Genomic DNA, 13,157 nt, shown 5'->3' with positions numbered 1-13,157 from the left:
ATATTTTATGAATCTTCCAAGCAAGGAAAGGATGATTTATTTAATCAGTTATTAAAAGAAATTTCAGAAATTTGATTTGATTCTGTAAAAAGTCAAAACGTAACATATAATTATGAGCAATGTCGTATTATTATGTAACTAAAATTAAATAAAAATACTGCGCAGCAATTGGAAGGGTAGAATAGATTGTCGAGACTGATGAATCAACATTTTGTCGTAGAAAATCTCACAGAGGCCATTTGAAAATTAATCACAGCGTCAATTTTGAAGATCCCATTACTGATGCTTACACAAATTAAATTTAAACCACTTGGAGGCATGCTACACATTTTTTAATCTTTTTTGTAAGATATAATACTATCAATATTTTATATTTTCAAGAAGAGTCACTTCATTGGATACCTGAGCCATTATGTATTTAGTAAATGTACCTAATAGGAAAATGGTGAATTATTCAATGAGATATTAGCAGAAATAGCAGAAATTTCATTCAATAAATGTTTAACGAATTAACATTTGACTACCTGGCATTTTGAACACAGTAACGACAGTCACTTGTTTCCACCTGTGAACCTATCAAAATATACAGGGTGTTCGGCCACCCCTGGGAAAAATTTGAATGGGAGATTCTAGAGGCCAAAATAAGACGAAAATGAAGAATAGCAATTTGTTGATGGAGGCTTTGTTAAAAAGTTATTAACGTTCAAAGTTCATACATAGCTGATCGGAGCTTCCCGTTCCACAGGCGGAGCTTTAAACGTTAATAACTTTTTAACGAAGCCTCCATCAACAAATTGCTATTCTTCATTTTCGTCTTATTTTGGCCTCCAGAATCCCCCATTAAAATTTTTCCCAGGGATGGTCAAATACCCTGTACTTAACCTCTAAATTTCCGTAGATAATGAAATGCGTATCAATAATATACTAAATTAGACGAATCGAATGACATATAACTCATCCCAATCGTTGAACAGGCCGTTTGCTAATAATATACCAGAATTTTTCCTCAAAATGTAAAAACATTATGTAGAAACACTGACTATTTACAATCATTCTCTACATTTAGATTAAAATTCTATGCATGTGTTCAGTTTTGCTTATTACTACATTTACAGAAAAATGCTTACGTGTAATATCCACCACGAGGAGCAATCCATCGTTGAACACCGATTAAATTGGAAGAAGTGTCTTCTAATGATGGTGGTGGTATAACTAATTGTACTCCTGTTTTATTATACTCCTCTATACACTGTTCAGCAGTAGGACCTATTCTGCCTGTTGCTCCGCAAGTATTAATTCGAATAACTGCAATTGAATAGAGTCATGTTACAACGAAGTATATAAAACATCTTTGAAGCGGAAGACTATAGCTGAATAAGGAGTTGACCCATTTGCATCGTAAAGAAATATGAAAAAATCCCCATATCACCAATATCTCCAAAACTTCATATTTCAGGAAAAGTAAATTGCAAATACAAGGCTTTACGTCCATATATATTACTGATAATGGTGGAAATGTTGATTAGTTACTTTGGGGCAGTATGATAGTATTTGAAATGTTGAATGCGTAAAGCCACTTGACAATTTTCACACTGATAAATTGTTCTCTTAAAACACTATTGCACTTCACAAATGACGCACTGAAGATTGCACCACTGCTTATACTCTACAGTTCGCTACATATTACTCAAAAGTTAATTACGATGCCTCTAGTTATCTGTGTTTCCTAATCTAAACATTCTACTCTGCCACTGATCATCGTGGCACCTTGATCCCTTCATACCAGTGGTACGGTTCATTTCATTGTTCAACCGCACTTAACTGGTGAGGTCTCAAAGGCGCCTGATATTTCAGTCTCCGGTTTATGACACGAACCAGACTATTTCTTATAATTTTAAATACTTGGATCTGTAAGACGAATAATAGTTTCCAACAAAATTGACTGTATGACTCTGGTGATAGTGACCAAGAAAGTTGAGTGTATATATACACTAATGATGCAAATAGGTTAGAAATATACTTGAATCAAATGTGACTAACGATGAGTCGTTCTATAATTTAACAAACACATTCTGTACCAAGTGCAAGCAAAAGTTGTGCAAAAACTTTGGTGCATCGTAGATACCAAGCCACATTAATTATATACTTCTAATTAATATGCACTGGTTGAACTTTTACTGTCTTCCAAGTGTGACGTAAAGTAATCGTGGCTTAATAAAGTATTTCTGGCAGTATTTGGAAATCTGTAATTTCTCTGTATAAACATAATGACATAGACTCCCTTATCCAACTATACCCTTTGTACGCTACTTATCAGTGCAGTGAAAACAATGTACCGTACCAGTTTCGTTCACAAAATCTGCATGTTGCTCAGGAACTTTTTCAGAGTCTATAATAGGGTTGTAGTAATTGAAGTCTCCCACAATTTCTGGTGGAATTCCTAAGAAAAGAGAAATATGTATAAATACTTTATGCCTCTAGATCGGTGGTCACCAACTCATCGATAACAGGAGTGAATTTAGTCTCTCGTACTATTTAATTTGATTCGAACTACCCAGATAAATACCATCTTTCTTTAAAAACAAATCTATGGAGTCTCTTTTTCTCTACCTAACAGTCCAGTCAAAAATTGGATTAGATTGAGATGGACTGAATCATTTATTACAACAAAAGGGGAAAAAATGAGTCTGATATGTCCATTAGTTTCTGAAAGCTTGTAACCATGCTCTTATATTCTGCAAAGTTGGTGATTACTGTTCTATATATGTAATATTCATTATTTACCAATGCCAAAGCATTCTGGACTTAAGGAGAAGTCATCGATTGCTACATCACCCTTCGAGGCGTAGCCTCTGTTTGCCTCAAACTGCAGAAAATACCTGAAAAATGACACAAGTATTAATGCAATGCGTTAAACTTAAATCAGTTCTATTGTTCTACTGTAAATCTTCCAAAAAATCAATTGTTTTTATTTCAAATTGTTCTACGTTGAAAAATATATACATACAGTAACGGAAGTATTCGAACGACATGATAGACAATAATTGATTCTATAAAAGTTGTAGAATAAATTGCAATTTATTCAAACAAATTGTTTTTATCCTAAATATATGCAAACCTAGAGAAAAATTAAACAATAAGGGAACAAATTACGTAACATTTCTCACAGATAGGTACATTTAACACGTAACGACAGTATTTTAACGCTGAATTAGTATTAGAATAATATTAGTCTAATTTTGAAGCACTATAATTTGTAAACACAAGACTGTTGCAAGGTCTAAATGTAAACAAATGATCTTCAGTGTGCTTCGAACAGTATTTGAGAGTAAATGGAACCAAAAGTTAACTGTTAATCCATAATTCAGAATAATGAGTGGCGAAACATCAGAGACAAGTAAACCCAAATGAGAAATTATTGTTAAATTGTACAGAGAAGGTAAATCATATAAAGAAATTGCATTTCTTGTAAGCAGAAGCAAGTCAACAATTCATTATGTAATAAAAAAGTATAATACGAAGGGAAATGTAGCAAATGAACAGAGATCAGTGCGTTCAAAGAAATTAACACAGCAGGAAGAAATACTGCTCCAAAATTAGCAACAATGATTGCTACAAACTTTAACAAAAAAGCACACGCCCAATTATGTCGAAGAATACTATTATTTATTTGGGTAATTCAATTTATTTGGGTCCGATGGTAGAAGAATAGTGCGAAGAAAGCCAAATGAGGAGTTAAATTCAACAGATTTGAAGAATACAGTGAAACATGGTGGAGGCAATCTTATATTCATCGATGAAATCATAGACAAGATTAAATATTTTAATATTTTACAAAATTTAGTTGATAGTGCTGAAAAGTTAAATGTATTGAGAAAGTTTTGCTTCTAGAAAGACCAAGACCCCAATGTGGCCAAAATAGTACGAGAATGGATCTTATACAATGTTCTCCATACATTACCGAGTCCACCACAGAGCCTGGACTTAAATCCCATCGAGCATCTATGGGAGGAGCTCACTAGAAGATTGAAAGGACTAATATAACATGTAAAAATTTTTTAAAATAGATTCATAGATTCAAGTGTTATTAAAAAGTGAGTTAATAGTATGGAAAATCGTCTTTGAGAGGTTATTAACACTAGGTATACAGTACACATCAATTTGACGCATTCAGATTCTAAACTTGACGTTATAGGACTCATAAATATTATTTGCTAGCAATTTATGTAGAATTGAATTGATGTAACGATATGGATGTATACTCTAATTAAAAGAAAAAACTGCATTTCAATGCAACTGTCAACGTAGTGAATTATAATAAAAATATGTGCAACGAGTGCCCGTAAACCTAGTGTTAAAGCCAAGGCTGGCCCAATTAGATATTAGACTGCGATGTAATCATATCTGTTGCGTTCTATCATGATTATTGAAACTGTTCGAATACTTTTGTTATGTCTTATATGTTATCTGTTGTAAACGCTATGTAATTAGTATACTTATTGTTTAATTTTTCTCTAAGTTTGCATATATTTAAGAAATGTGTGTACAATAGTATACAAACAATTTGTTTGAGTAGCTTGCAATTTATTATACAACTTTTGTAGAATCAGTTATTGTCTATCATGTCGTTCGAATACTTTTGTCACTCACTGTATAAACTCCTTGTTTGTTAAATGTTTGTTTAAAGAAAATAGTACAGAACTTTGAAAGTATTTGTTTTAAACTATATTATTATTACTGATTTCCATGATATTTCAAAATTTACTTGAATGATTGGAACAAAATTATGCATGTTGTAATCTATATTAGAACCAATTTACTATCTTGTTTGTTTCATGTCTTTTTAGTCTGCGGAAATGATAAGAATATTTAAATTTGACTGTTACTTTTTTCATTCGTTTTAGTACCTGTTATAGCCAAACTTAACCTAATTAAAAATCTTTTTCATGAGTCATGTAAGACGACTGGAATTATGGAAACCACAATACAAAGGTTTATTTTATTATGTTCTAGAATGTGCAAGAGTCAACTATGAACCTTAATAGATCAAACGCAAAACCATTTTGAACCAGATGCAACTGTTACCTTCTTCGTTCAATGATGAATGAAAGTCATGAGAAAAATGACGAGCATTTTATTCCAAATCCATTGGTATGTAACATTTTAAAATTGCCTCTTATAGTTTTGCTGATTTTTATGATTTACATCTTGCGTGTACATCCACTATGGTAGTAGCCGTTCTAACTTTGATTTTAACGAAGCACTGTAGGCTTGCACTAAATTATACAGTAACAAGTAACGAGTAACAATAACAGTAACAAGTTTCTTAACAGCAATGAAAAGATTAATTGTTTTTATTACCCACCTATGACATCGTGGCAAAGGTGGAGCGATTTATAAATTATAAATACACACAGTGTGTATAGCAATTACTCTATGTAGTTTTGATGATAGTGGTACTCGTTGAAAAAATGTTTGAAACATAAAGATTTCTTACACCATGCGCATTTAATTATTGCTACGTCACCACAAATATGGCATCTTGGTTCATTTTCAACAGAATAGCAGTACTCGACAGGATTCTGGAATGCATTTGATTTTTCATCTATACAGGGTATTCGAACATGGGAAAAATTTTAATGGGAGATTCTGGAGGCCAAAATAAGACGGAAATCAAGAATACTAATTCGTTGATGGAGGCTTCGTTAAAAAGTTAACAGAATTAAATTAGAAAATTTCAAATTGTTCTAGAAAAATTATTTTTGGTTGCTATATTGGAGGGACTGAAGTTCATTGGAAAAGCTAATAACAATGACAAATTCATTATCTACTCAGACTCTATGAGTGCACTCACTGCTCTTCTCGTTACTGAACCCAGAAACTCCATTATTAGACAAATTATTGAGAAGTACAACGAAATTCTGTCAAACAAACAAGCTACTGAAATTTTGTAGAAAGCTATAGACTCACTGCCTTAGCGTGCTGTCTATATAAAATAATGGAGAAGATTATTAACAGGCGCCTCAGATGGGTTCTCGAAAGGAATAAAATACTATCTATACGTCAAAGTGGTTTCAGACAACATCGCAGTACATTGGATAGTCTTGTGGCCTTCGAGTCTAACATCTACGAAGCCATTGCCAACAAAAATCACCTCATCGCCATTAGTCTTGATATAGAAAAGGCGTATGATATGGTTTGGAGGGAGAGAATCATCAAAATTCTTAAAAGTCATATGCTTAATGGAAATATTTTCAATTTCTCAACAAACTTCCTCAAGAACCAATCTATTCAAGTACTCGTAAATGGTTCCTCATCCAACAAAATAGGAATTAGCAATGGTGTCCCCTAGGGTTCCGTCCTGAGTGTTACATTTCTCTTACTTGTTATTAATGAAATCACGAACATCATTAAGCCTCCTGTTTGCATACGATTTTACACTCTTTGCTTCCGGGGAAAAACATTGAAACTATACAACTTATTCCACAGGAAACCTTAAATCAACTCAGCACCTTTTCCCTAAATACTGGCTTCGAGTTCTCTGAATCAAAATCAACAGCTATAGTTTTCAATAGAAGTTCTACCGTACAAAATAAGCCAAGGCTGTTCCTTGGAAATCACATTCTTTCTGTAGTCAACCATGTCAAAATTCTTGGACTCATGTTTGAAACTTACGTGGACACCTCACATCAAGCAAATCAAGGAAACATGTACTAGGGAACTTAATATCATGAAAGCAATAGCTTCCAAAAAGTGGGGAGCAGACTTCAAAATCCTAATTAGTACATATAAAGCCTTGATTAGATCTAAACTTGATTATGTATTGGTAGTGTACAATTCGGCTAAATTAACGACACTAAAAGAATTAGAAACAATTAACAACAGTGCAGCGAGAATTGCAACGGGAGCTTTCTGCACTAGCCCTGTAGTAGGCTTGCTAAGTGAAGCAAACTTGCCACCACTTGACTACAGAAGAATGCAATTAACTCTTTCATATACCTTAACCACTGCTTCATCTTCATGTAATCCGACGAAGGAAATAATTTTCTCAAAGAAATTTACCCACCTATTTAATAACAGGATCAAATCACCGAAGCCAATAAACATACGCATAACTAATATATTGGAACAGTTGCACATACCGCTCCCTAACATCTTCCAAATTAAAGTGATTAACACTCCACGCTGGACATTGAAGATACCAACACTGATTGACCTCAACATTCCGTCGAAGAAATTTGAAAACCACGATCTCTTGAAAGCATCCTTCCTAGAAAGTTCCAGCCATTTTTCAGACTATTCACCTATATACTGCGATGGATCTGAAGCACAATTGGGTGCTGGCTATGGTCTAGTGACTCCCGAAGAAAATATGGCTTTAAATTGCCAGATTACTTTTCAGTTCTCTCATGCGAGGCATATGCTATATTAGAGGGACTGAAGTACATTGGAAAAGCTAATAACAATGACAAATTCATTATCTACTCAGACTCTATGAGTGCACTCACTTGCCCTTCATGTTACTGAACCCAGAAACCCCATTATTAGACAAATTATTGAGAAGTACAACGAAATTCTGTCAAACAAACAAGCTACTGAAATTTTGTTCGAGTGGGTTCCATCATACATTGGAATTGTGGGAAACGAAAGGGCTGACAGTCACAAAAGAGGCCCCGTCATCCCCTCAATACACCTATCTATCACAAAGAAGTCTTCAAATCATTCTTCAAGATTCTCAAAGAACACTGGAACCTGTCCTGGAAAAATGTCCACAAGTCACACATTCATCGTACCAGAAATAATATCTACGAGACTAGTTCTGCATTATTGTTCGACAGGAGGCACCAAGTCGTTTTAACAAGGATAAGGATTAGCCACACAAGACTAACACACGCCCACCTATTGGAGAAGAAAACCCCACCAATGTGCAACACCTGCTAGACTGTTAATTCGATTGAGCATATCACTACCTCTTGCCCGAAGTACCAATGGAAGAGAACATTCTACCAAATTGATGGAAACTCCAACGAAGTAACCAGGACTGCAGATTCTTGCTCAAGAGTACTAAAATTTCTTAAACATATAAACATATTTCATTCAACTTAACTTAATCTCTGTGTTTAACGTACCTATATTTCTATGTTAAGCGTATAAAACGGCCATAACTCCTACAATAGTGAGTATATTTCAATGAAATTTTTTTCTGAAGTAGAGTTCATAGATACCTACAAAAAAGTATTAGACAATTTTTCTGTAGGGTGTCAAACAAAATTATTAAAAATTGAAAACGAATTTTTAAGAAGAATCGACGAGGGGTAGGTGACTCAATTTTTTATTGAAAATGAAAAATTTCAAATCATTCTGGAAAAATTATTTTCAGTTGCAGGGGTCAATTACAATCATTTTTGGTCATTAGACATACCCTCGAAATCCTACCCACTTTCTAGAAAAAAATTCGAGAACGTGTTTACGTTTTTTTAAATGTTAATAACTTTTTAACAAAGCCTCCATCAACAAATTAGTATTCTAAATTTTCGTCTTATTTTGGCCTCTAGAATCCCCCATTAAAATTTCTCCCATCTGTGGCGGAGCACCCTGTACATAAAATGAAATTCATAATTTGAAGTAAATATTTTAAATGAACTACAAACTTTTCAATGTTTGTTATTCACTTTATTAGTTTATGTCTTCACCTAGAACAATTATTCTTTGAAATAGACTCGTATACTTTAATAACTACTCAATTAACACTAGATTTACAGAAGCCATCAATTTGACGGACATCAGATTCCATATTAAAAATTGCAGAGCGCCTAAATATTATTTTTTAACAACTTATATTCAATTTTATTGGTGTAATGGCATGAATACATATTCTAATTAAAAGAAAAATCGCATTTTAATGTAATCTTCAACATGAAAGGTGTCAATAAATACTATAATGTGTGATCAATGCCCCTAAATCTAGTGTTAGTACCATCTTCTGCCTATAGAGGGCCAAAAACTCATGACATCAAATCAAAAAATTAAAAATAGATACTAAATCTATTATAGCGAACGTGTTGTGTGGATACAAATGACGAACACGAGAATATTTACACAAAATAATATATTCCATATAATTAACAAAACACAAACAATAAATGAACCAATCTAACTGTATGACTATGGCAACTAAAATGGCCATGACTTCATGATGAACTTGAATCCACTTCTAGAACTTTCCTTCCCTTTTCCTCGTCTCAGTGAACATCTTACATTATTCAAATCTATTAATTTACTATTTCACACAGATACATACATTCTTACAAAATCTTTGTCTGGTTTCTTCAGATCTGACATTTTATTCCAGGTCAAAATGGTCTTGCGTTGTCCCAAACTATCCCCCTTCGAGAGGTCAATATTCCACTTTCAGAAAATTTGTACGCATTCCATAAGTATCAATAAACTTGTGTAAGAAATTCTGACAGAGTCGTATAGTTTGTTCTCAAAAAACTATGCAAAAAGATACTTGATATTCCACTTTCAGAAAATTTGTACGCATTCCATAAATATCAACAAACTTGTGCAAGAAATTCTGACAGAGTTGTACAGTTTCTTATCAGAAAATTATATAAAAAGATACAAAAATACACATTTTACAGTAGAATTCTCCCTCAACACTAGATTTACAGGCATTCATCGCATATATAGTATTCATTCACACCTTTCATGTTGACGATTACCTCAAAATACAATTTTTCTTTTAATTAGAATATCTATTCATCCCATTGCATCAATAAAATTGAATATAAGGTGTTAAAAAGTAATATTTAAGCATTCTGCAAGTTTTAATATGGAATCTGGCATCCGTCAAGTTGATGGCTTCTGTAAATCTAGTGTTGAGTATTTAAATAATGAATACCTGTATTTAATGTCGGGTAAAGCGACAGCCTGGTTGTGCCAAATGTCATTTTTATTGCCAAAGGACCACCATAGCCTTTCGGAGAGGTTTTGATGCGGTTTCACTTGCACTAAATATAGTCCAAGTGCTCCGCTGTGCACTCCATATTGGTGAACGAAGAAACGTACCTGCAGATTTATGCAAACAGTCAAAAAGATAGATGTCTATAGTGTATTAATTTGAGTAGAGATAGTCAGATGCTTCAGTCGTAAGAAAGAAGTAACTTACTTGGCAGGATCTATGATAACGACTTTTTGGATCGCTGCTGTAAGGTGGCGTTGGGTTATACAATGGACTCTCAATGGTAGCACGACTTCCATAAACAATTTTTTTTGACATATTCACGTACGCGTATGTACCTACAATAAACAATAATCAGTTTATTATTATAATTAGGCAATTATGAATATCAGATTTTGGGAATGAACACAGTTGTTCGGAGGGAGAAATTTATTATAAATATGTGGGATTGAATTTGATTCAGGGATACAAGGTCTGCGTAGATTAGACATTTTTATTAACACATTGAATATTAAATTACTGTTTTTTTCTTTAGATTTGGCCACCCCTGAAGAAAATTTTAATGGGAGATTCTCAGAGGCCAAAATAAGACGAAAATTAAGAATACCAATTTGTTGATGGAGGCTTCGTTAAGAAGTTATTGACGTTTAAAGTTCTTCCATTACTGAATTTTTTTCTCGAAAGTGGGTAAGATTTCGGGAGTATGTCTATTCACCGAAAATTATTGTAATTGACCCCTGCGACTGAAAATAATTTTTTTAGAACGATTTGAAATTTTTTAATTTTGTCGAAAAATTTCACAATTTCTCGAATTTTTTTCTCCAAAGTGGGTAGGAATTTGAGGGTATGTCTATTCACCAAAAATTATTGTAATTGACCCTCGCAACTGAAAATAATTTTTTTAGAACGATTTGAAAAATTTTTTTTTCGTCGAAAAATTTGGACACCCCCCATTGATTTTTCTTAAAAATTCGTTTTTGATTTTTAATAATTTCGCTTGACGTCCTACAGAAAAGTTGTTTAATACTTTTTTGTAGGTATTTGTGAGCTCTCCTTCAGAAAAAAATTTCAATGAGATACGTTCATTATTGTAGGAGTTATGGCTGTTTGAAAATTGGACCATTTTTATGGGGTTTTTCTAACATTACGGGGTCAAGAGACAACTTTTTGAATATTTTTAGAATTTCTACATATTCTTCATTAAAATACGCGTTGTTTGCATTTTGAAACATTAAAATCGTCCAATCTCTTCAGAAGTTATGGTGTTTTAAAGATTCACATGAAATTTACGAGAAGCATGAAATTATATTTTCGATTAGGAATTTTTTTCTTGAAAATGGTTCGGATTTCGAGGGTACGTCTATTGACCAAAAATGATTATAATTGGTCCCTGTAATCAAAAATAATTTTTCCAAAACGATTTGAAATTTTTTTTTTCTGTCGAAAAGTTCAGCAACTACCCCCTGTCGATTTTCCTTAAAAATTTGTTTTTTATTTTTAATAATTTTGCTTGACGTCCTACAGGAAAGTTGTTTAATACTTTTTTGTAGGTACCTATGGGCTCTACTTCAGAAAAAAGTTTCATTGAAATACATTCATTATTATAGGAGTTATGGCTGTTTGAAAATTGGACCATTTCTGTGGGGTTTTTCCAACATTACGGGGCCAAGGAACAACCTTTCAAATATTTTTATAATTGTTACATATTCTGCACTAAAATACGCGGCGTTTGGCTTTTGGAACATCAAAATCGTCCAATCCGTTCAGAAGTTATGGTGTTTTAAAGATTTGCATGAAATTTACGGGAAGCATTTTTGGCCTGAAATTATATTTTCGGTAAGGAATTTTTTTCTCGAAAATGGTTATCATTTCGAGGGTATGTCTATTGACCAAAAATTATTATAATTGGTCCCTGCAATCAAAAATAATTTTTTTAGAACGATTTAAAATTTTTTAATTTTGTTGAAAAATTTCACACCTTCTCGAATTTTTTTCTCCAAACTGAGTAGGATTTCCGTGGTATATCCATTCATCAAAAATGATTACAATCGACGTAGATCGTGCGTTGCCATCGGTGAGTGGTGGGATAGTAGTTTTATTTTGTTTTAGTGATTTGTGATTCTGTTTGGGTTTTGATTTTGGGTGTTTTTGAGTGTGTTTATGAGATGTGCAGCTTCCTGTTCGGTGGAAGAGTTGTTGGGTGTGATAGGTGAGAAGTGGAAGGCGCTGGCAAGTGATTCAGTTTCTTCGATGGTGGTGAATGCTGTGATATTGCCATCGGTGAGTGGTGGGATAGTAGTTTTAGTGATTTGTAGGTTGTCTGTTTGGGTTTTCAGTTATTTGAGATAGTTTGTGTTGCCATTGAGTGTTCTGTGGAGTTCTCAGATTTTGTGTTGGATTTGTTTGGTGAGGGAGTTACGGAGGTATCTGTGGTTTGGTATTTGTGCCTCTGTATCTATTGCGTAGTTTTACAAGATTCAAGAGCTCAGTGTCTTGGATAGTTTTGTGGTAGGCACGAGTGATGGTGGTTGCTTTTTTGAAGTTATGTTTGATTTTGGTTATCTCTCTGTCTATGTCAAGGGTGGATTTAAGGGGTAGTTGCTCCCTTGTGAGCGGAAAAGGTGCCAGTTGGTGGTGGAGAGGGCACAGTTTGTGAATTGTGTTTGTCGTTGTGGTGTAATATGATTGGGAAGTGGTTGGAGGTCATGTATTGTGTGGCATTCGGAGTAATGAGTGGAGTTAGTTAGGAAGGTCTGGCATGAGGCTGTTTGTGTGAGTAGGTGTCACAGCTGAGTATGCGGTAGGAGTGTTTGGTCATATGTGTGTACAGAGTTTTGCCGTTGCTGTTTGTGGTGGTGTTCCAGCAGGAGTGCTTGGCATTGAAGTCGCCCCCAATGATGAATTTTTGATTGTGGGAGGTTAGGATGTTGAGATCGTGCTGGGGAAAACGTTTCTTTGGTGGAAGGTAGGCTGCTCCGATGGTGATTCTTGGGCTGTCGGACAGTTGAATGAATGTGCCCTCTACGCTGTCTAGGAAAGGTTGGGGGAGGGAGTGCATGATGCTTTGGTGGATTATGATGGCTACTCCTCCATGTGGAGTAAGTCAGATATTGGGAAGTGGTTCGAGGAGTGTATATGTAGCAACGGAGGGGTCTGAGGGCGAGCATGGGAGCTCTAAATTTCTCAAACCAAT

General features: G+C 34.1%; 1 protein-coding gene across 4 annotated transcripts in view; it reads right to left on the bottom strand.

The window, feature by feature from the left end:
* Alk (Anaplastic lymphoma kinase) overlaps window positions 1–13,157 on the bottom strand; it is a 143,941-nt gene that overhangs the window by 95,562 nt on the left and 35,222 nt on the right. For all 4 annotated transcript variants that reach the window (XM_076779247.1, XM_076779249.1, XM_076779250.1 and 1 more), the window contains 5 exons: window positions 10,172–10,302; window positions 9,905–10,071; window positions 2,785–2,879; window positions 2,342–2,440; window positions 1,128–1,305 (listed from right to left, as the gene is read on the bottom strand). In XM_076779247.1, coding sequence (XP_076635362.1) covers window positions 1,128–1,305; window positions 2,342–2,440; window positions 2,785–2,879; window positions 9,905–10,071; window positions 10,172–10,302 — 670 coding nt within the window. The remainder of the gene's footprint in view (window positions 1–1,127; window positions 1,306–2,341; window positions 2,441–2,784; window positions 2,880–9,904; window positions 10,072–10,171; window positions 10,303–13,157) is intronic.

This window comes from Colletes latitarsis, chromosome 12 (assembly GCF_051014445.1).
Source record: "Colletes latitarsis isolate SP2378_abdomen chromosome 12, iyColLati1, whole genome shotgun sequence".
NCBI classification, from domain to species: Eukaryota; Metazoa; Arthropoda; class Insecta; order Hymenoptera; family Colletidae; genus Colletes; species Colletes latitarsis.
This window is presented reverse-complemented; position numbering and strand designations above follow the sequence as displayed.